This window comes from Dermacentor albipictus, unplaced genomic scaffold (assembly GCF_038994185.2).
Source record: "Dermacentor albipictus isolate Rhodes 1998 colony unplaced genomic scaffold, USDA_Dalb.pri_finalv2 scaffold_31, whole genome shotgun sequence".
Lineage (NCBI taxonomy): Eukaryota > Metazoa > Arthropoda > Arachnida > Ixodida > Ixodidae > Dermacentor > Dermacentor albipictus.
In genome coordinates this window covers 194,436-218,902 of record NW_027225585.1, presented here as the reverse complement: position 1 = coordinate 218,902, position 24,467 = coordinate 194,436, and the positions used below count along the sequence as shown (strand labels likewise).

General features: G+C 44.0%; 3 protein-coding genes across 4 annotated transcripts in view; 2 read left to right on the top strand and 1 right to left on the bottom strand.

The window, feature by feature from the left end:
- The window catches only part of LOC135909873 (uncharacterized), a 200,294-nt gene that overhangs the window by 52,541 nt on the left and 123,286 nt on the right, over window positions 1–24,467 (bottom strand). The gene's annotated exons all lie outside the window — the stretch shown is intronic.
- LOC135909914 (uncharacterized) lies at window positions 15,937–22,923 on the top strand. 2 transcript variants are annotated; one of them, XM_070529810.1, is made up of 7 exons: window positions 15,937–16,076; window positions 18,893–19,087; window positions 19,485–19,841; window positions 21,175–21,395; window positions 21,465–21,624; window positions 21,975–22,071; window positions 22,442–22,923. In XM_070529810.1, the coding sequence occupies exons 1-7, from the start codon at window positions 16,043–16,045 to the stop codon at window positions 22,467–22,469; spliced, it is 1,092 nt and encodes a 363-aa protein (XP_070385911.1). In that variant the 5' UTR covers window positions 15,937–16,042; the 3' UTR covers window positions 22,470–22,923. The 2 variants fall into 2 exon arrangements, with proteins under 2 accessions (XP_070385911.1, XP_070385912.1); XM_070529811.1 differs by lacking the exon at window positions 19,485–19,841.
- LOC139052749 (uncharacterized) lies at window positions 16,065–19,010 on the top strand. The gene has a single exon (XM_070529809.1). It carries the CDS (start codon window positions 16,065–16,067, stop codon window positions 18,291–18,293), a length of 2,229 nt encoding a protein of 742 aa, XP_070385910.1. The 3' UTR covers window positions 18,294–19,010.

The following is a 24,467-nucleotide window of genomic DNA, read 5'->3' as shown; positions in this document are numbered from 1 at the left end:
CTGTCAGGATTGGGGGCTCAATCCCATCGTCCGTGGTCCTTTGCCAAGATTGGAGTACGGCATGAATTCGAAGGTAGCTGGCCCATGCCGTCGTCCAACTTATTTACGCTGAGATCGTTGATGAAGTGAAGAACTGCTTCTCATCGAGAACGAGGAAAAAGGGGTTTATTTACAGAAATTAACTCAGTCTAACATGACTGCTGGAGAAAAAAAAGTATCAGTCCAACATGACTGCATGAGAGAAGTGACTCAGTCTAACATGACTGCTCAAGAGAAGAGTCCTCAGCATTCGCACAACCACAGTTTTTATACACTCGATCCGCCGGTCATACGACGCGGCGACTGTTCGTTTACTCATCACCAACTCGCCGCTGCACTGCAGATCAGTTTACGTACACAAAGGCAACCGCGCTCTGTACACAGATGCAACCGCGCGGGGTGCCGTTCCGGGAACTATCGGAGCCGATCGAGGGTCGCTCGTTGTTCTGCGCCACTCCGAAGCGTGAGAAGCACAAAAATACGTAGTTCCCGCGGCAGCTTGTCCATGCGTGTCAAATCAGCTCCGCGTTGGGGAACTCCGGAATCATTGTTCACGCACCGAACTAGTTCCGTCACAATGTCGAAGGGGCAGGAGGAAGGCGGCGGATTCCAGCGCAAAGGCCGCTTCCTCGAACGCCTCCCAGCTGCAGCGACGGAGAGGGAGAGGTGCGCGTCGTGTCGTAACTGTGTGGCAATCTTGTTTCGCAAATCGCCATTCTTGACAGCGCCTCCATGGCCCGGAAAGTCTCGACTGTCTAGCGCTGACAACCGCTAGGCAGGAAGAGAACGGCTGCTGGTCAGGGGGGGGGATTGATGTCTTGGCTCGCAGCGACCACTTGTGCATTGATGTCACCGCCCCAGAACATCCAACAAGGACAGGCAACTGCAAAATGAACCCCACAACACGGCTCTGCGCCGAGATGACGTGCATTGGCTCTCACTTTAGACTCGCTAGGCTTCAAAAAAACAACAACAACATAAGTGCAGAAACAAAAAAAATGCTTCATTTCACTATGCCAATTTCTGAAGCAAATTCCTGCTGACAAATTCAGCAATCATGGACGGAATCCTGCTAAATGAGAGGGGATCTTCTTCGCTTAATAAAAGTTAACACTAGTAACCCTAAAATTTAGGCGGGACCCTCAAACGCAGAATTCAAATTAGCCTGCTCAAACCATCCGCATTGCTATGCAACTTTCCCTTCTTATATCTAACGGAGAAGTTGTACTCTTGGAGAGTGAGGCTCCATCGGAGCAAGCGGCCGTTTTTGTGTGACATTTGATTGAGCCACGTCAGAGGACAGTGGTCGGTCTCGAAGATGAACTTCGCTCCGTACAAGTAGCACGACAACTTCTGGGCGGCCCAAACCAAACAAGCGCATTCCTTCTCTGAAGCGCTGTAGGCTTCCTCTCTTACATTTAGTTTACGGCTGGCGTAGAGGATAGGATGCTCCTCGTTATCGTCGCCGACTTGAATAAGTACCACGCCCATACCTCTGTCGCTTGCGTCGCATTGAACTATGAATTCCTTTGTGTAGTCTGGCGCGCGAAGCACAGGGCGAGAAACCAATAGCGTTTTCAAACTTTGGAAAGCGTTCTCTTTGTCCTTATCCCAGAGTACGTTACTCGGTGCTCCCTTTCGGAGGGCGTCTGTCAACGGACTTGCCAATTGCGAGTAATTCGGAATGTACCGTTGATAGTACCCCACAAGTCCCAAAAATGAACGAAGGTCCGTTTTCGTGCGCGGCTGAGAAAAATCTCCAATCGTCGCTATTTTCAGCTCAGCCGGCCGTCTCATGCCCTGACCGACAACATGGCCCAGATAAGTAACCTGCGAACAACCAAACCTACACTTTTCCGCTTTCATCGTTAAGCCGACTTCCCTCAACCGTGAGAACACCTGTTTGAGGTGCGATACGTGTTGTTCCCAGCTGTCGGAAAAAATGGCCACATCATCAAGATAAGGTAAGGCGAACTCCTGCAAGTCCTTTAGGACAATATCCATTAACTTAGAGAAGCTAAACTGCGCGTTCTTCAGCCCGAAGCTGAGTGCGAGAGGGCGAAAAGTGCCTACAGGCGAGATGAATGCGGCATAGCGGCTGGCACTTTCTGAAAGGGGAACTTGCCAGTACCCCCGCACGAGATCTATAGTTGAAATGTATTTAGCAGCGCTAACTATTTCAATTCGTTCCTCAATGTTGGGTATCGGGTACAGCTGATCTCTAGTGATCGCATTTAACTTCCTGTAGTCAACACACGGACGAGGGTCCTTGTTAGGGGTTTCTACGAGTATTAGCGGTGACGTGTAGTCACTCTCAGCGGGCTCAATAACTCCCAACTCTAGCATGCGCTGTATCTCTGCCTCCATAATCTCTCTCTGTCTTGGAGACACCCTGTAAGGTTTTGATCTTACTGGTTCGGTAGAGGTCAGCTCAATTTCATGCGTTATCAGTTCGGTTCTACCCGGCCGATCGCTGAATCTGTCGAGATATTCCCCTAACACCCCTTTTAGCTCATCTAGCTGCTCGGGTCTTAGAGCATGCGAGCTTACCGAGTGTTCTACTACTTCTTCTAGGCCGATTTCAGAGTTGGAGGTTGCCCTATACTCCTTAAACTTGGTACCAATGCCATCCGGCTCTTTGACAGTATAGTTAACGACTCCGCTCCGCTCTACATACGGCTTCATCAAATTACAGTGATATATCCTCACTTCCTTCCTGCGACCGGGCATTCTCAAAGCATAGTTAGTTTCTGAAAGTTTGTGCAACACTTTAACGGGCCCGTCCCAGTGAACTTCAAGCTTGTTCTTTCTTGAAGGTTTGAGGATCATTACCTGGTCTCCGGCGTTAAACGTACGAAGCCTCGCATTCCTGTCGTAATAGAATTTGGCGTTCTTTTGAGCTAGTGCCATGTTCTTTCCGACTAGTTCTTGGGTTGCGCTTAGCCGTTCCAGTAAATTTAGCACGTATTCAACCACGGTTGGACTCTCCCCTCTTTCCTCCCACATCTCTCTTAACATTCTCAGTGGAGAACGGAGTGTCCTCCCATACACTAGCTCTGCTGGTGAGAACCCTGTCGCTTCATGTGGAACCGTTCGCAAAGCAAACAAAGTTGCCGGCAGACAGTTCTCCCAGTCCTCCTTGTGCTCGTAACAGAGCGCACGCAAAACTCGCTTAAGCACCGAATGCCACCTCTCTACACTGTTTGACTGAGGGTGATAGACAGAACTGTGTATTAACTTTACCCCGCACTTTTGCAAGAATGTGGAAGTCAGTGCGCTCGTGAATACTGACCCTTGATCTGCCTGAATTTCGGCTGGAAACCCAACTCGTGCAAACACTGTCAAAAGCGCGTCTACTACTTCGGTGGAGCTGAGCTCTTTCAAAGGGATTGCTTCTGGAAACTTGGTAGCCGGACACAGCATGGTAAACAAGTACCTGTAGCCTGATTTTGTTTTTGGAAGAGGCCCTACCGTGTCTATTACAAGTCGTCTGAAAGGCTCTGTTATTAAGGGCACTACCTTCAGTGGAGCTTTCCAAGTCTCTCCTGGTTTACCAGAACGCTGGCAGGCGTCGCATGATCTTACAAAGTTTTCTACATCTTTGAAACAGCCAGGCCAGTAGTATTCCATAAGCAATCTTTCCTTTGATTTGTTTATGCCTAGGTGGCCGGACCACCCATTTCCATGACAAAGACTCAAAAGGTCCTCCCTATACTTAGTAGGTATGACTAATTGATCTAAAATCCTACCCTTTCGATCTCTGTAATGCCGATACAACAATCCTCCTTTCTCATGTATCGTTACGTTGCGCCTAGCAATGCCTTCTTTAGCTGTGTCACGTAATTTAGCTAAGCTCTCATCATTCTTTTGCTCAACTGCCAGTGACTCTCTATCCACGCGTAAGTGTTGGTCAAAGTTCTTTGAAGCCGGTGATAATAACGACCCTGTCTCGCTTGTGAGCGCGTCTGCTTGCTCTTCCTGCAGGCTAGAACTCTGACACTCTAGTGCTACGCTCTCATTGAGCTGGTCAACTGGCAGGCTCTCCTCAAATGTTCTTTTGTCCCTCGGGCCTAGCTCGGATTCGGGTATTGAAGCTATCCCCTTTTCTGCATCAGCTGGAGGAGCTTGAGCATTTTCAGCCGAAAGCGCCGCGATCTTACGAGCTTGGCCTCTGGTCAATGCCTGTACTATGCCCTCTCCCAGTTTGAGCCCTCTGTCACGCAGTAACTGATTCGAACGATTCGAAAAGATGTAGGGATACTGCAGTGACAAAAATTTGGAAACTGCAGCCTCAGTCTCTAGCTCCCCGAATGGTCCACTGATTTTGACTTTGGCCATGGGCAGACACACGCTGTGTTCTTCTACAACCTGTTTTATCTATGCTACTTCTCCGGTGAAGTCATCTACCATCACGTAAGACGGATGGACAATGTCCAGCGTGGCGGCACTGTCTCTTAGCACTCGGCATGGTTTTCCGTTAACTTGCAGGTCGTGGAGATATGGACTTAAAAGTTCCATATTCTCATCTTTTTCCTCCACGTAGGAAAAAACTACGCTAGACTTTTCGCAGTTTACAGCTATATGTCCCAGTTTGTGGCATTTGTAACAGCGAATTGGTCTAACAGATTCGAATTTTCTTTTCTGTTCTTTTTGTGCGGTTTCTCCGTTAAGTTTCTCCTCGCTCTTTTCTGCGGGCTTTTCCGCCATGTCTACAGGCTCGGATCGTCTAGTTTGCGCACCCTTTTTGAACGGAAATGGTTTCCGCGGTCCATTTCGACCGTCCCAGTTTCCCTCCTCGGCGTTCAACTTTCTACGGGTTGCGTACTCTTCGGCTAATTCAGCCGCCCTTTCCACAGTGTTTACATTACCTCTGTCTTGCACCCACAGTTTCACAGCTTGGGGGATGGTTTTGTAAAACTGCTCTAGACACATGCATTCAATGATCATGTCTCTGCTGTCGTACGCTTCCGCGCTTTTAAGCCACTCGACTAGGTTGGCCTTTAAGCTATATGCAAACTCCGGATAGCCCTCGCTATCTTTCTTGCCTGTGCTCCTAAACCTTTGCCGAAAAGCTTCGGCTGAAAGGCGGTATTTCTTCAGGAGACTAGCCTTAACTTTTGCATAATCGTATGCATCCTGCGCACTCAATCTGGCGATTACTTCCGCCGCCTCACACGGCAACATAGACAGCAACCGCTGTGGCCATGTACTCGGACCGAACTTCATCTTCTCGCAAGTCCTTTCAAAATTGCTTAGGAACAAGCCTATGTCGGTCCCGACCTCAAATGACTTTAATAGCCTGTCCATGCGGTACGATTCTGCCTCACTTGATCGTCCCAGAGCGCCTTCACTTCCTTGAGGCAACTCCAAACGTTTGCTTTCAAGTTCAAGTTGCATTTTCCTTAACTGAAACTCGCGATCTTTATCGCGTTCCTCTCTCTCTCGCTTTTCTCTTTCTCTTTCCCGTTCTTCTCTTTCTCTTTCCCGTTTCTCTCTCTTTTTGAGAAGTTCCATTCCCATTTCAATATCTTCCTCACTGGCCTGATTGGAAATTAGCTCCAATAATTCTGATTTGAGCATTTCCTTGCGTACATCTAGGCCCAGTTCCTCACCAACAATCAACAACTCGTCTCTCAGCAGTGTCCTTAACTCCATGACTGCTGCTTTACTGCCTTGATTCAGCTCTTATAATCTAGCTAGGAAAACACAACCTAGCTAACACACAACAATCTAGCTTCCCTACTGTTCTAAACAGAACAACCCCAAAATGAAGCCTAGAGAGTCAAAGCAAAAACCAAGCACTCACCGCAGATACAGCACCATGTCGCAAAGTCCATCTCACCGCTGTCAGCCAGTTGTCAGGATTGGGGGCTCAATCCCATCGTCCGTGGTCCTTTGCCAAGATTGGAGTACGGCATGAATTCGAAGGTAGCTGGCCCATGCCGTCGTCCAACTTATTTACGCTGAGATCGTTGATGAAGTGAAGAACTGCTTCTCATCGAGAACGAGGAAAAAGGGGTTTATTTACAGAAATTAACTCAGTCTAACATGACTGCTGGAGAAAAAAAAGTATCAGTCCAACATGACTGCATGAGAGAAGTGACTCAGTCTAACATGACTGCTCAAGAGAAGAGTCCTCAGCATTCGCACAACCACAGTTTTTATACACTCGATCCGCCGGTCATACGACGCGGCGACTGTTCGTTTACTCATCACCAACTCGCCGCTGCACTGCAGATCAGTTTACGTACACAAAGGCAACCGCGCTCTGTACACAGAGGCAACCGCGCGGGGTGCCGTTCCGGGAACTATCGGAGCCGATCGAGGGTCGCTCGTTGTTCTGCGCCACTCCGAAGCGTGAGAAGCACAAAAATACGTAGTTCCCGCGGCAGCTTGTCCATGCGTGTCAAATCAGCTCCGCGTTGGGGAATTCCGGAATTATTGTTCACGCACCGAACTAGTTCCGTCACAATGTCGAAGGGGCAGGAGGAAGGCGGCGGATTCCAGCGCAAAGGCCGCTTCCTCGAACGCCTCCCAGCTGCAGCGATGGAGAGGGAGAGGTGCGCGTCGTGTCGTAACTGTGTGGCAATCTTGTTTCGCAAATCGCCATTCTTGACATTACATGTATGGACATTATGAACATGTTTTTACAGATGGTTCCGTGACACAGACCTCTTCCGCGGCTGCCTACACGGTGCCAGGAATGGGGATCGCACAACGGGTCAAGACAGGACACAGGACGTCGTCTACAGCAGCTGAGTTGACCGGAATTCGAGAAGCAGTTCGCTGCATACTGCAACAGAGTCTCGAGAAGTGGACAGTGTTCTGTGATTCAAAACCAGCACTGCAACTCATCAGCAATTATATGAATGACAGAACCGCATATAGTTCTCTCGTTTATGACATCATGTCTCTGCTTGCTGAGGCGTCTCATTCCGGGCACACCATCGTGTTGCAGTGGATTCCTGGCCATTGTGGAATAGCTGGAAATGAACAGGCTGACGCGGAAGCAAAAAAGGCGCACACTGACGGAACCATTGCAAAAATTCATTTTTCCCGGTGTGACATTAACACCTCGCTCCATACCACCATTAAAACTTCTACAGCACGACATTGGGACAACCCCGAACATCGACAAGAGCGCCTATATAAGCTTGACGCTGGATTACAATTCCGGCTTCCACTGCGGTTGCGGAGAAGCCAGGAAACACTCATTCATCGATTACGGCTGGGTGTGGTATACACCCCCCGATACCTTCACAAGATTGGACAAGCACGGGACCCTGAATGTAGCGTCTGTCACACTCTCGAGACAATAGCTCACGTACTTTGCGTGTGCCCTCAATATGCGACCGAACGAAGAAAACTCAAGTCTACTGTTGACAGCTTGGACTCCCGCCCCTTTTCAGAAGAAAAGCTTTTGGGCGTGTGGGGGAGTGTTGACTGTGCCCAACGTGCCATAAAAGCACTTTTGAACTTTTTAAGTGAGACTGGTTTAGACGATCGCCTCTAGAAGCTGTGAGACGTGTAGTCAGTGCGAAATGTGTTTGCGCAAAAACTTTTTGTGGCAAGATTACTTTTGTAAGGACAAGATTACTCTTAGTGTAGTGCGTCTCCAGTGCGCATCCGCATATTGGACAACGTGTATATAGTATCTCATTGTACCATATCATAATCATCCGCCGCCTACCTTTCCCTGTATTTCCCACTTCCCCATTCCCCAGTGAGGAGTAGCAGGCTAGAGACACGCTCTCCAGGCCGACCTCTCCTCCTTTCTCTTCATTAAAATCGACTCCTCCTCCTCCTCCTGTAAAATACCCATTCTGTTACTACCGATAAGTCTAGCATCCTGGGCACGGTGGCACCGGTGGAATGACGGTCCCTAATCCGTTTGTTTTCATCGTGCAGCTCTTCATCGGTCTTTTCGTATCCCTGGATGGCATACGCATGCTGCCGGCGGCATCGTCCAGGGAAGCAAGCGACACAAGCTTCGTCACGCTTCACGGGGTGAAGATAACGTGTTCAGCACCTTGGAACTGTTTGCCCCCATCCGCGACTAGGCCCACGTGTGACGAACTACGTCACCAGCAGCGAGCGCCGCTTCACAGCGCGCCTATAAGTAGCCTGCCTCCTCGCATCGCGTCCACTGGGCGCAGTGGCACCGGCGGAATGACGGTCCCTAATCCGTTTGTTTTGATTGTGCAGGTAAGAAGACAACACGACTACTGTATACGTTCTAGTGCGTGCCCGCAGCTTTGTTGTATGCTTGTGAACGCAGTGACATGGTTAAAAGAGCTGCTTTTGCTAGCGGGAGACATTGAGAGCAATCCAGGTCCTGATCTAGCGCAAATCGTAAAGCAGTTGAAGGAAGTTGCAGCCGATATCAAGGAAATTAAAGAAGGACGGCTTGCCAGTATCGAAAAAAAACTAGATGCTCTGTCATGCCTGGAGTCGACGATAACCTCATGTGTAAGCCAAATACAAGACATTCATGAGAGTGCAAGGAAAATGGAAAAACGAATGGACGACTTGGAAAACCAGAGTAGACGGTCAAATCTAATAGTATACGGCCTGACGGAAGCAGAAGGCGAAAACAGTGAAGAGCTAGAACAAACTGTAAATAAGGCCATTATACAGGACACGCTTGGCTTGCAACCTATTGCTATAGAGCGAATTCATCGTCTCGGTAAACCAGCGCATAACAAAATAAGACCAGTAATCTTTAGGCTTCTGGATTCTAGACAGAAATCTATGATATTAGGAAAAGGGCGCAAGCTAAAAAACACAGGTTTCTCTATCGGGGAAGACTTCTGTAAAAGAACTCGAGAAAGCAGGAAACTGCTGTGAATAGCGCCAAGGAAAACCGAGAAAACCATGCCAGGGTTTCTTTGTCATTAGACAAGCTTTATATAAATGACCAAGTTTTCGCTTGGGACGAGGACAAGGGGGAGAGAGTTTTACTTAAAAAAAACGTAGGAGCAAAGCGTCCAATCACGCGAAGCCAAGCGCAGTCAAAGAACTGACATTATTGAACGTAAACGCGAGAAGCATTTTAAATAAGACCGACGCGCTTGAAAATCTACTCTTTGAACATAATCCTGACATAGTAGCGATAACCGAAACGTGGCTACCCTCTGCTGTCTTAAATCACGAATTTGTGCCTCCCGATTACTCCGCCATTCGAAAAGACAGACAGACACGTGGTGGTGGCGTGGCACTGCTAATAAAGAAATCCCTCCCATACGAACCGTTGCCAAATGTGAAGGATGCTGAGGCCGTGTTCTGCAGAATTACCTGCAACAACACTGCCATAATTGTAGGCGGCGTTTACCGAAGTCCTGACTCAGACGAAAGCTTCATAAAGAACATGCATGAGTCTCTGCAGTGCCACGCTCACAGCCTAAGACTTATCATCATGGGGGACTTTAACCTTCCAGAAATTAACTGGAAGAAAATGCAGTACTCATCACGTACTTCAGAAGCGTAATTGATTTAATGCTCAACTTCAACCTACAACAAGTAGTTGATCAACCAACACGCTCACATGGTACTGCATGTAATATACTCGATCTAATACTACTCTCTGATCACTTCTTTGTAAACAAAATACACACTAGTATTGTTGAAGGTATATCCGACCACGATATTCCGATATCTCACCTACCTCTGTCGTTTAGCATACAAAAAAGGTCTTTAGAAAGCACCGTTATCGACTTTGCGAAGTCGGACGACGCTAGTGTTTTGACGTACATGCACATGAATTCACGGATTTTGCGGAAATGGCTTGCAATCCTTCGGCAGACCCAAATTCCCTCTGGATTAAGTTTAAGGCAGTAGTACATGACTGCATTGAACAATTTATACCGTTAAAAACAAGAAAATCGCGCAAATACAATCCATGGGTTACGCGTGAGGTAATTCATGCCAAACGAAAAGTGAAAAGGTTACGTCGGTCTTTGAAGAAGACTAAAAATCAATCACTTGAGACATCAAAATTGATTAGCGCCAAGGCAGAACTCAAAGTCAAACTAAGCCACTCCAGAAAAGAATATTTTAATACTACCCTGCCTAACCTCGTAAAAATAATCCCCACAGATTTTGGAATCATTTCCGTGCACGCAAAGTAATCACGCCAGAAGGACCCCACGATGAAAAAGTTTCTCAAGCCAATGCATACAACAAGTACTTCCAAGCGGTATTTACTGCAGATAACGGGTTTGTCCCCCCAATAATTCCTACAGGTTTCACCATCGACTCACTAAACATAACTGACTCAGGAATCTTTAACCTCCTACTCGGATTAGACACGAAAAAATCTAGTGGCCCTGACGACGTCCCGAACGAATTCTTAAAGCGATACGCAGAATGGTGCAGCAGGTATTTTGGCATTATCTTTCGCATATCACTTTCAACCGGACGTGTGCCAGATGACTGGAAAAAAGCAAAGATAATACCAATCCATAAATCAGGTGACACAATCTCTCCTTCCAACTAAAGACCGATACCACTAACTAGTACGTCGTGCAAGATACTAGAGCACATAATTTTAAAACACCTAACAACATATATTGAAGAGAATGGCATACTAACAGCCAATAAGCATGGATTTTGGCACGGAATGTCAACAGTAACACAATTGACTGAAGTTATACATGACCTAGCACAAACTATTGACAATCGTATTCAAACAGATATGATATTTCTAGATTTTAGCAAAGCATTCGACTGTGTGTGTCACAACAAGCTAATTGCAAAATTGGAGCCAGTTATTGGAAATGGAAGCATTACAGCCTGGACTAGGGAGTTTATATCACAACGTTCACAGTTCGTTTTCCATGATGAAGCATCATCTGATACAGTTCCTGTCACATCTGGCGTTCCCCAGGGCTCGGTATTGGGGCCCTTACCATTCTTAATTTACATCAATGATATCGCCAATAACATAGCATGCAGCATAAAGCTTTTTCCAGATGATTGCATTATATGTAAAGAAATAAGAAGTTATGAAGATCACCTTTCTTTGAACAGATGCCTTAACGAGATAAATGCCTGGTGTGATCAATGGCAAATGTCTATCAACATCAAGAAATCAGTGACAATGGTAGTAACAACAAAGAAGATTAAGTCAGGATTCACCTACCTTCTCAATGGTACACCCCTAACTAATGTTCAGCAACACAAGTATCTAGGACTGACTCTAACATCAGACTTGAAGTGGAATGAGCACATTGCCAACATCACTTCAGCAGCCACCCGTAAGCTTTTCTTCCTTAAAAGGTCCCTGAAATCTGCTCCCAGTCATATCAAACTGCTTTGCTATAAAACCTTTGTGTGGCCAGTACTAGAATACGCCAACACGGTTTGGTTTCCTCACACAAAGACAAACATAGCTGAAGTGGAAAAAGTTCAAAGGAAAGCAATACGGTTTATTCACAACAAGTACAAAACCACTGACTCGCCCACAGAACTCCTGGCTTCATCCGGAATGGACACACTGGTAAACAGAGCACAGCAAGCTCGGCTAAAATTCATACACAACCTGTTGCACAACCGCTTTAACATAGATTCTTCAAAATACATCATTTTCTCTACGTCCCGTATTTCACGCAATAAGCATAATAAAATGTTAGTTGAGTACCCTTGTAAAACGGACACATTTAGATACTCTTCTTCCCCTACTGCTGTTAGGGAGTGGAACCGCCTCGACTCAGTAATAGCTGATATAGACTCGCCTTCGATTTTTAGTAACATGGTAGAAAAAAATAAGGAATGACTGCTAGAAATATTTTAGTCTTATGCAAATTTGTTTTTTACATTGTTTAGATTTCTCTTATGTTATGTTATGTTAGATTGTATTAAGTTATGCACTGTTAGGTTGTAAATTGTTGTGTAGCATTTATATTTCACGAGATTGTATTGAATGACAATTTATTGTATTTATAACTTCTGTTTTATTGTTACAGCTGACTTCACTAATTATATGCATGAAACGATGTCTTTCTTTTTTTGCATTTTGTATTTTCCAGACTGTACTGTGTAGCTACATGTAGCATATCTATTTAATTGTACTTTGTATTAACATGTTCTATGAATAATGTTGTATCAACGCTTACATCGTAACAATATGCCCACCTGCTATGGTCTCGATAAAGAGACTGGCAGTATTGAAATAAATAAAAAAATAAATAGGCGTAAAAACTCGAAAGTGCCATTTCTTCGACCTCTGATATGTATGCAGTAAAGTCCAAACAGTGAGTGCAGCAGGTCAACACCACCCATGTGCCTGTTATGGACCTTTACTACGCTGGGGCAATCGATTTCGCGAAACACCTTGGCGGAGGTAAACCAGCGCTTAGTCTTTTGGACTGGATCTCTCCCAACAAAGCTCGACAGAAATGTCACGGCGCGGTTATCGTATCAACGCACACACGATAACTCCACGTCATCTATCACGCTTGTGAGTGCCTCTGAAGCACCCCGTCCTTTACATTTCAGTTCCTTCTCGCTTTTCAGGCGGCTTTTTGGTAGACAATTTGCCCTCACCGTACCGATCGTCAAAATTCCATCTTGTGATAGAGTGACCTGCAGCTTCGGGCTATTGAATAGATGGCAGCACGTTACCATATTTTGTATTTCAAGTTCATACTGCGCCAAATATGGCACACACCGATTTCGGTTTCTCTGCTGTAGTTGCAGGCAAAATTGAGAAAACTAGTAACTGCCTTGAATTGGCGAGACCAAAAAATATGCCAAAATAATTTCTCTATGTTTCTGCGGTCGAAATTTTCAGAGAAAAAAAAAACAATTGCTCGTGTTTGCCCCCACCGAGTTTCACGTCGCATCCCGAAATCTACTTCACCTCTGTTTTGCGTATCGCTGAAGAGATGGCAGCACTTGCCCATAATAAGTGCGCATAACTATGAGATTTACTCTGACGGTATCACATTCTCAACTGGGAATCTCACACACGCGAAAAAGAATGGTAACCGGTATGTGCCAAATATGGGACGCCATGCAATAGAGGGTTAAAAGCGACGCTTTCCGCTACTCTATTTTCGAACTATAAGAGATTGAAATACTCTACCACCTGACACTGTCTGTATTTGTTCAACTGATTTCTTCCATGCTTTATGAATGTAATTTTGAGTGTTCATTTATATTAGTTGTACCCTTCCTGCTGTAATGCCTGAATGGCGAAGCAGGTACCCAATGAATAAAATAGAGAAATGATTCATTGTCATGATTTTTTTATATTGTGGTATAGCGTAGTTTCACCTTGTTAAGCAGCAATTACGAGCATTATGTGAAATCATGCGTGCAGGAAATGCAATGTTGAAGCAGCTCTTGAGTTTAAACAAAGCAGTAGTAAGCATGAGTGTCTGCTATTTAAAGAAATCTTGCTCCAAAAAGTGCTTGGCATGTCTCGTTCGTTGCTATACGTTTGAATATGTGCTATACAGATTGCTCTGAACGACATTTCAGTTGCTGTGTAACTCGTGCTGTGCTTGCGTGTCACACATGAACAGACATCTTCAGCTTTGGAACAATGCATACTGCACAGTAAAATAGGTATCGCAAAGCAATATTCAACAATGCAAGATTGGTTGCCATTCACCTTGGAAATAACCTTTATTTAAAGAAAATTTCCTGGCGAGACAATATTCAAAAGCACAGTGAACAAAGCAAAGGAGTAACCTAATGACACATGGTTATTTGTCACTGCATCTGTCATGCTCAACATAGACAAATCATGTGCTTTCCACAACCGCAGTATGCAGCATTCTTTCATTCATTCATTTATTGATACTGTCAGCCTTTTTCAGGCTATTACGGGAGTGGAAAATCTAATAAAATCACATTCTAAACAAGGTACATTTCACAAATACGATATCGACACAAAAGAAAAATCAAACAGTAGATAGGAAAATGCATGCAAGTGCTGAGGCACAAATATTACATTCGTGTACTACGGTCCAGGTAAGATTTCAGGCATTCTAGAAAGGCATCGACGGAGTTGTATTTACCATGGAATCAGGCAGCATGTTCCATTCTTTAATAACACGAGGAAAAAACTGTACTTAAAACAATCGTTATAAGAACGCGGCACAGGAATGTACATGGAATGGCCATGTCTTGATGTCTCATTAGGGTGTATTGTAAAATATGGTGATGTGCTCATATTCAAGTGGCCATGAATTAAAAGGTAAAGAAACTTCAGCCTATCTACCTTAGTGCAGTATTCTAAACTTTAAGGTTTGCTAATTTACATAATTCGGTTGGTGAATCAGTTCGGCGATATTGATTGAAAATAAAACGGGAAGCAAATTTCTGAACTTCCTCAATTTTTAATTTGTTAGACGCAGTGTAAGGATCCCAAACAATTTTGCCATATTCAATTACAGGTTTTACAAGGGTGCTATATGTGAGTGAGTGCAGCGGTGGCGTAGAGGTAGAACACCCGCCTCGCGTGCAAGAGGTCCGTGGTTCGAATCCCGGTGCCGGCAATTTTCCACCGGATTCAAAAAAAAAATCCGCGGGGTTGATAAAATTGCACAAACAGGCCTGGAGTGTGGCCTGATCCCGGTGACCAGAACCGGTAACGCACTCCCTCACCAGAGCAGGATTGGCCACCCTTGTGCAGTACTTGGCCACAACCTCCTATGAACACAACAATCAAAGCCCGGCCCTCAGTCCCCAGCAGCTGCAAAGCAACTGACCACAGCGGCGGTCAGACCTGCGACGAAGCAGAGGGTGCTAAGAATCACTGGCTCCGGACAGGCCGCCATTGGAATATGAACCTGGCAACGTTTAACGCTAGAACGTTATCTAGTGAGGCGAGTCTAGCAGTGCTATTAGAGGGAAGTAAATGGGATATAATAGGGCTCAGTGAAGTTAGGAGGCCAAAAGAAGCATATACAGTGTTGAAAAGCGGGCACGTCCTGTGCTACCGGGGCTTAGCGGAGAGAAGAGAACTAGGAGTCGGATTCCTGGCTAATAAGAATATAGCTGGTAACATACAGGAATTCTATAGCATTAACGAGAGGGTGGCAGGTCTTGTTGTGAAACTTAATAAAAGGTACAAAATGAAGATTGTACAGGTCTACGCCCCTACATCCAATCATGATGACCAGGAAGTCGAAAGCTTCTATGAAGACGTGGAATCAGCGACGGGTAGAGTGAAAACTAAATACACTATACTAATGGGCGACTTTAATGCCAAGGTAGGCAAGAACCCTAGTAGCACAGTATGTTACTGCAACGTTGCAACAACATTGCCAATGTTGTATTATGTTGCGCTAACATTCTTCAACATTAGATAATGTTGCTGCAATGTTACCAAGCAACATGCTGATAACGTTGCTCTAAAGTGGTCTTTTTCACATTGCAGCAATATTGTCAAATGATGAATAAATGTTGAACCACCTACGATGACATTGCTATAACATTCATGCTATAGGCTATAATTGTCTGCCCTCTCGGGCTATTTCTGAAGCCCAAATAGAAAAGCCGGTACCAGCTAGATCACTTCTCCTCACCATTACTACATTAATTTTTTTTATTTTTTGCTTCGAGCGCAAGCTTGCATGTGGTGTGCATACAGCTGGCGAGCAGTGCAAGTGTACTTAACTATGTCACACTGATGTAAAAATATATACCTGTATCGAAAATATTTCTAAACAGCTGAAATATCTGTTTTTTTATTAAGCAGGCGGTCTAAATAAAAACTGCCGAAAAAATTGAGTTCTGGTTTCACTGACGCTCCGCAGTCTAATGGCCATGGAGATCATCACAAATCCAAATCGCGGTACAGCCGAGAGCCCATTTCCTTCTTCCATGCCTTCTTCCATGCGACAGCCAGCCCTGCGACGCGCGCTCATCTAAAAACGTGCCACTCAGCGGCAGTCGTGTCAAAGTCCGCGTTTTTTGTTGTTCTAGCATAGTTTTTTTTGCAGTCGCCGTGCCTGTGCTTTTTTTCTTGTAGCTTCTCTGCAATTCAACTGAAATGGCGCAGGCTTGCTCCGAGGATGACCTCAGTGGTAAGTGATTTCTACTCATTGTTGTGCTGTAACACGTGTTGGTTGGCACAAAGCCATGCCCTTCGTGATGGTTTTAAGTGCTACATTCGTTGCATCATGAAGAGAGTGAAGCGTTCACTAAGTGAAGTGTCCATTCGGCAACGACGCCGAAGAATAGCAGAGGCTGTTCACGGCGAACTAGAAAATGGTTTGGCCGTTGTTGATAATGGTCGTGACAGCAGATTGTGCGCATCAGGAGCAGAGCAGGATCAATACGCCTTTTTGTCGCATAATGTCGTTTTATCCTCTTTATCAGTGCCAGGCGAGGACGCAGATGAAAGCCGCAGTTCCAACTTGTCAGATTTTGGCACCTCTAGCGGCATCTCTGACATAGGAAGTGCAACGTCAGACTTGTCGCGGATTTCTGACGATGACGAGTTGGTGGAGTGTGAAGATAGGATGACACCTGAGTCTGGTGCCGCTACTCAGTGTCTAGAGTACGACTTGCGTGTATGGGCTATTAATAGTAAATTGCCTGCTTCACACCTGAATTCCCTGCTTAAAGTGCTCAAGCCATACCATCCAGAGTTACCCTCGGATGCTAGAACATTGCTAAAGACGCAGAGGCATACTGATCTGGCAGTGATGACCGGTGGTCGTTACCACTATTTTGGAATTTCTCGTTCTTTGGAAGAACATGTTGCACATGTTCCTGCAGATTGTCGGACATTGTCACTCATTGTGAACGTAGACGGCCTTCCGCTCTCCCGCAGCTCGAGAAAGCAATTCTGGCCGATTCTCGTGCTTGTAAAGGAAAGTTCACACTCCTCTCCATTTGTTGCTGCTCTCTATGAGGGTGACAGCAAGCCTGGAGATGTGACCTTGTACTTAAGTGATTTTGTCTCCGAAATAAGGAAGCTGCTTGAGGAGGGCCTTATGTACAATGGCAAGGTCTATGCTGTGAAAATCCATGCATTTGTGTGTGATGCCCCAGCAAGGGCTTACATCAAATGCATTAAGGGCCATACAGCCTATTTTGGATGTGAAAGGTGCACTCAAAAGGGTGCATACTCTGCACTTGACAGGAAAATCATTTTTGATTCCCATGACAGTCCCTTGCGCACTGATGAAGATTTCAGGAGCTTTGCCCAAGAACATCACCACCATAGCGAGTCTCCGCTGCAGTGTTTTGGTGTTGGGATGGTCACACAGTTCCCACTAGACTATATGCACCTGGTTTGTTTGGGAGTAATGAAGAAACTACTCATTTGTTATTGGGCTTCTAAAAAGCCATCAGCTTCAAAAATGTCATCACAGTCAAAGCTTCATGTATCCACGATGCTTGCTAGTTTTAACTTGTATGTTCCAAGTGACATGAAGCGCAGGCCACGATCACTGCAATTTTTGGAGCAGTGGAAAGCGGTTGAGTTTAGGAACTTTCTACTGTACTATGGACCACTTGTCCTCCAAGGAAATTTGGAAAGAAAGTTTTACGACCATTTTATGAAGCTTAGTGCTGCTATTGCTATCCTTGCATGCCCAGATTACGCAGTGCACAACGTGGACTTGGCGGAGCACCTTCTTCAAGAGTTTGTAGCTGAGGCTGGCTCCCTATATGGAAAGGGGATCTATGTCTATAACGTGCACTCATTGTTGCATCTAGCTGACGATGCCAGAAGATTTGGCCCTCTTGATGACTTTTCAGCCTTCGTTTTTGAAAACTTCCTTTATAAACTTAAGACCCTAGTAAGGACGAAGGCTCGAGCTCTTCAGCAGGTTATCAAGCGCCTCAGTGAGAAACGCTTTCTTAGTAATGTTTCCACAGGTTCTCTCAATTCATACCCAAGACTGTCAGGAGAGCACTCTAATGGACCTGTGCCACCAGGGTTTCAAGGCAGACAGTACTCTTTGCTAGAGTTTGAAGGAACTGTGCTAAAGCTTGGCAGGCTGGATAATTGTGTCCAGCTTAAAGAAGGTCACATTGTATTAGTAACTAATATGTTGCAATCGGTGTCGGGGGCCAGCATCTGTGGGCACTATTTCACAACTTTGGCTGACTTGTATTCGCAACCATTGCCGTCTTCAGAGCTCCTGGTTTTTGCTGCTAAAGACCTTTCACAAGATCTTTCTGTGTGGCCTGTTGATGAAATTAGAAATAAATGCATGTGCTTGCCAAGCGGAGGAGATAATTATGCAGTATTTCCTCTATTGCACACATGCCAAGGTTTGGTCCACTGAAATGAATGGACTAAATGAGACAAGTATAGCCTGTGCTGGTATACTTGCTAATTTAAACTGTTCATTTCATTGGACCTGCTCTTCTCAAGGTCATGAGATTGAATCCTTGCCACAGTGGCTACATTTTGATGGAGTGAAAATGTGTGTGATGTCAGTGCATGTTATAAAGAACACTGAGTGGTCAAAAATTAATTGGCAGCCTTCCGCTTTTGTGTTCTAAAAAATCCATGTGCAGCTTCGAAATGTGAAACCTCTCATTCCACCATATCATTACCTGCAGTACAAGTGTAGCAGTTGCATTGCTGAATAATAGGAAAGGCAATATTTTCGGGGATCACTGGTTGATTTCGTAAAATATAAAACTTGCCTATCAGGGTAGATAAGGCACATGAATTGATTCACAATGACGTGAGTTTAAAGGCGGGCGAGAGGCATATAGTGGAGGGCTGCTGATAAATTTTAACCACCAGTGGTTCTTTAATCTGCACTGACATCACTCGCCACATACATGTTTTTCACATTTCACCTTCATCAAACTGCACCCACCGTGGCTAGGATTCCATCGCATTAATTCAGTTTTCTTTGTTTTATAATTTCAGGGGGGAAGACATACAGCATCGTTCTTTTTGAAGATGAAGATGAAGTTTCCGTCGTGCCCACTTCGTGGATTTCAGAAAACACAGTTAGGTGGCCACCATTTAAGAGCACCGCAAAGATAACTACTGCCATCAAAGAGCAACAACCACCATCAAGCGACTGGACTAGCTACAGATGTCGAGTGTTGTGGACATGTGGTAAGCTTCTTGCCCAAGTTTCTAAAAACATGTTCAAGTTGGTAGCTTAAGTTCGTGTACTATCAGTAAGATCGGTAAATTTTTGGCAGTATTGTTAGCTAAACTTTGAGCTTGAAAGTTATCTTCGTTGAACCTTTTAATTAAGGTATCTACAATTTGTTTACTCTTAGTACCAGAACTGGTTGCTTTTGTATTGAAACTAGTGAAGGTGGCAAATTTTGAGTAGATGAATATACTAAACATATTAATTTGGACATGTCATTTTTATATTATGCTGTTATTTCTTTCACCACTCAGTGTTCAACAGTTCTATAAATTTTTTTGTTTGTCTTTTTAAAACTAGTGCTTTGCATTTCATTTCTTTTTGGGCAATAAATATTACATTCATTCTTTTTAGGCAGCTATGAAAGTGCTAGACAAAAAGAGCAGCAAGCAGAATTCACATCAGATTTGGCCTCAGATGTTGAAACAATTCAGCAAAGGCGGAAGAGGCGGCCACCAGCGCGCCTGGAGTCTTCAGATGAAGAGAGCATCGACTTTCCTGTTCCTCTACGAGGACAGTGCTTTAATTCTTCGCAACAAACTGCGAAGTTTGTTTCACGACCACCACCGCCAAAAATTGTGAAATTGTCACGGTTCAAGCCCCAGTCACTTGCTTCACAGGATCCCCAGATACAAAAGGCCCCACCTAGCCGGGAAGTGGCTTTAGATGATGGCGATTCTTTTGCTGAAAAAAGGAAGCTTGACCAAAATGGTAGGGGCTGCTGTCAGCCTTTGGAATCATTTATTATGCTTGCGACATGAGTTGCAGGTCGCAAGAATTTGTCCAACTTTATGTACAGTCTGGTCAGGTGCTTTTTAATTCTGTAAAGGTTATAGAAGGGCTATAGTTGATTATTTCATAAGTGGAGCGTATAGATAGACGACAGCAAACCTTTATTTCTGGCCGCCATACAGGGAAGGTGCAGGTTGCATGATCATGCGAATGTTTCTACATTAGGCACTTTATAGACAGTGTTGCTCTAACATTGCCTTACTGAATGTGTTTAATTTTGGTGATGCATCTGTTGGTGTCATATGCAGGTGCCTGCCGCATTTGTGAGCTTTACCGTAGTAGGATACAATTTTAAAAAGAAGTTGGTAACACTGGGCCATGGTTCACATTCTCTATATTACTCTGCTGGCCAATCAGTACAGTAAATGAGAGCAGCTTTTAGTGTTTTAATTTATCAAGCAAGCATGAGCATCAAAATTCTTGGTCTTATCATTTCGTCTGGTGATTAGCTTCTTGTTTAGGTCACAAAAGCTTTAACAGTTGACTACATTTTTTTGCAGTGGAATTCGGTGTGGGGGTCCCAAATGTGGGCGGAGCTTCACTGCACTTAGGTTGCATCCAACCATGGTGTTACAATTTAGCATGGAAAAGTTGGTCTGTTCAGTTGTAGCAGCCACATGATCACATATTGGTCATTGCCATAAGTTAATCTTATTTAATTTTATTCATTTACTTAAATATTCTACAGCTCCATGTGGAGCTATAGCAAAAGTGGGAGTGGAATGTAAATAGTAAGTCTTCAAAGTGCAATAGGTCTTTAATTTATTTCAGTGCGTTTACAAGCAAATATGTTCACTGTTATTGTAGATCCCCTAAATTTAGTCAATACTTTTTGGGAAAACGCACTTATGTTAACAGTAGAATATTTGCATATGTTTAATTCACCATTTTTAAGTCTGACTGTTGAATAATTTGTTTTATATCTGCATTTCTTATACCTTTCATTGCAGCACGAGTACTCTGGCTGTGTTAAGGATCCTGTGAAGTTACGTGTGCATGTTTCTGCATGGTGTTCTTGTATTGGAAATGCAAAGTGTTATTCATGCAACTTAAGTTAGGCCCTTTGCAGATTATTGGTTAAAGAAAGAAATGGCAGGAATCCTTTATTTAACTGTTACTACTATTTCTTAGGTGGATTGCTTTGCTTGTAGAAAGAATGAAGACATACTTAGGTTACTGCTTACATAAGATTAAAACCATTACAGTGAAATGTTTTAGCTTGGTCAAGTTACTTTTCTCTTCTTTGTTTTAGCCATGCTTGGAAAGTTGCTCAAGGAGGTGAAGGGAATAAGAGCTCAGGTAGATGGCCTGGAAAAATCCATCCAAAGGATAGAGCAAGCCATCACAGAAAATAAACAACCGTGTGCACAACCTGTCAGCAGTGCCATTCTTGAACTGCTTCCCCTGGCAACTCATCAGAGGCTGGAAGAATTGGAGTGGCAGCTTCATGATGAAAAGAACAGGACAGACCTCGTAAGTTAAATTTTTGCTCTGCAAGTACACATGCATGAAATTTTATGTGGATGTCTTTTTTTTTTCTAGATGGCCCATTTATCGCGAATCGGTGGCACATCAGTGCAAGATTCTGTACGCAAAATTATGCGGAGATGCATGTGTGACACGTTGGCCCAGGACTTTTCTCTGACTGGGAGAAAAGGAAAAAGGCCATTTATTGGGCTATACCTGCTCCAAGTCCTCACAGGTGCTATATTTATATATCTCTCATGTGTAGCATGCATACGCACATTCGCATTTCAGCATGCCATGATTTTTAGCTGTCAGTTAACAATGCATAGGCTTGAAGCACTGAATGCATTTCCTGTGTAAGGAACATAAGCAGTATATTTTTTTATACTGATAGCATGGGCTTTTCCTGGCATGCCATCACCCTGCTGGTTTTCTGCTTTGCCTATTATAGCGAAGGGTGATGAGGCCGTTGTTCAGCACAAGCCATGAGGCTTTCTCTTATCTTACTTTAACCCTCTTCTCCAAGCCAACCAATGTAGCCTTGTCTTTGATGATTCATTCTCTTTTTTTTCATTTGTTTTTCAGAAACGCTGAAAAGCAATTTCGCACAGGCCACGGAGTCACAAATACATCTTTCGATTGCCGAATGGCTCCGTTATGCACCATCAAGACAGAAGAAACGGTAAGAGACAGTTCAGTACTTTAATGATTGGCAGTTATAGATCAGCAATTTAGAGGCGCCAACACTAAATATTTCCTAATAAATATGTGCATTTTATTGCATGCATTACTGGAGTTTAAATAACCTCTGGTTTTAAGTTGGGGGCAGACAAAATAGGAAGTGTTTTGTTAATTTGGAAGATATCTTAGTGCAAGTATATATGTTATTTTACTTTTCCTCATCCTTGATCCATATTTTTGAGCAGTGTCAGCAACCTGCACTTAATGTTGCACTTTTTGTTGTTAGAGGTTTTGCTATTGGAAGTGTGTCCACCAAGATGCTTATGATAGAAAATTTTTGGTTCTTTACATATTTATTTATTTTTTTGCAGGGATGCAGCTTCGCCTTTGATGTCATGAATCAGACCATCATCATGAGCAGCTGGAGGCCACCAGGGGACAAGGGGACAAGAAGTTTCTAGATGTGCTGAATTTTTGAGGCAAATGTTGACAGTACTTTAAATTTGTAGTTTTCCAGTGCAACGGCACATGGCCAAACAAGGGATGAAGGAGACTTGGAAGAAAACAGTGCAGCAACAGGGACAAGACAGAAGACTGTACAGGTGCTGACTAGCAACTGAAGGTTTATTGAAAAGGAAAACATAAAATATACTCCCTTTACAACCTAGAGCACGCATGGTCTACACCAACAACTCTGATAAGCTGTCAGCTTCAGTTTTGGTGGTCAGCTACAACAGTTCGCAGTGATGAACGAGGACGGATGGGGTCCGCAACACATGCAACACATGCTATTCTTGTTGTGTAAATAGTTTACTGAAGTGTTTGATATTTGTAACATGCAAGTTCAGAGGTGTGTGTGTTTTCATGCTATGATAATGCGCCTAGTAACTGTTCAAAACATTAGCTATGGTTTTTGTTCCTGAGTAGCCAAAATAGGCTGCATGTGTGCTGTTTTGTAGATTGTTGCAAGTTTCTTTGTAAAGTAATTAAATAATATAATCATATTTATAAAGTAATTAAATAATATAAATCATATTAGTGAAATGTAAGCTCACATGGCACATTTTTCAAGCTGTGCTAATGTGTTCATGTAATATTAAGTGTATTATATGTCTGCTTCCTTTTTCTAAGTTATATTTGTGAAACTAGCTGTATGCCAAGCTAAAGTGCAGTTATACAGCAGTCTGAAGCTTGATGCTAGTGTAGTTGATTCAGTTCTTGACAAATAAAATAGCGTTATCAGAAACAAATGATGGCTACTTGTGATGTGCACCCATATATATAAATCATTCTAATTGTCAGAATAACCACGTGCAGTGGTATCTTCAGGTTACGGCAGCTTGTAGCATCTAGATGATCAAGAGCACTAGTAGAGAGCTGATGAATATTACATAAAGAACTTGTTTAGAGTAAGCGGTCTGAAAAGTATGGAAAAACAATGTGTTGTGCTGTGCAGCCTTGTAAGTATTTGTATTCTATAGCACAGCACCGCATCACTGTGTAGCAAGGAGTAATGGTCAGTTGCTCATTCTTGCGACCTTAAACTGCCGTAACCGTTGTGGTATGAGGATACCATTGCAGACTGTTTAGCCTTTCACGAGATTATTTTATTGACCAGCAACCATTGATAGCTGAAATATTTCAGTGATTTAGAATGCGGTCTCAAAGTTTCTGAAATGTTATGACAGCATTGCGGCAATATTGCAGTGACATTGTCAACGTTGCATGTGTGCAAATAAAAAGGTGTAGCAATGTTGCATTTATATTGTCTCCAGAAGTTGCTTTAACATTGACTGAAAGTTGATGTAACATTGGAGCAATATTGTCTCAACGTTGTCTTATGTATGTTGCGTTAACGTTGCAAAAAGAGGACGCTAGCCACGTTAAGGCAATGTTAGAAGCTAACGTTGTGGCCACACTGAGGCAACAAAGCGTGCTACTAGGGAAGCAGGCTGGAGAGAAGGCAGTGGGCGAATATGGCATAGGCACTAGGAATAGCAGGGGAGAGTTATTAGTAGAGTTTGCGGAACAGAATAATATGAGGATAATGAATACCTTCTTCCGCAAGCGGGATAGCCGAAAGTGGACGTGGAGGAGCCCGAACGGCGAGACTAGAAGTGAAATAAACTTCGTACTCTGCGCTAACCCTGGCATCATACAAGATGTGGACGTGCTCGGCAAGCTGCGCTGCAGTGACCACAGGATGGTAAGAACTCGAATTAGCCTAGACCTGAGGAGGGAACGGAAGAAACTGGTACATAAGAAGCCGATTAATGAGTTAGCGGTAAGAGGGAAAATACAGGAATTCCAGATCAAGCTACAGAACAGATATTCAGCTTTAACTAAGGAAGAGGACCTTAGTGTTGAAGCAATGAACGACAATCTTGTGGGCATCAT

Coding starts and splice junctions, on each gene's coding strand:
- LOC139052749 (XM_070529809.1), top strand. CDS start 16,065: ATGACCTCAGTGGTAAGTGATTTCTACTCATTGTTGTGCTGTAACACG.
- LOC135909914 (XM_070529810.1), top strand. CDS start 16,043: ATGGCGCAGGCTTGCTCCGAGGATGACCTCAGTG. Junction 19,088..19,484: donor TCGAGTGTTGTGGACATGTG/GTAAGCTTCTTG, acceptor CATTCTTTTTAG/GCAGCTATGAAAGTGCTAGA. Junction 22,072..22,441: donor CCATCAAGACAGAAGAAACG/GTAAGAGACAGT, acceptor ATTTTTTTGCAG/GGATGCAGCTTCGCCTTTGA.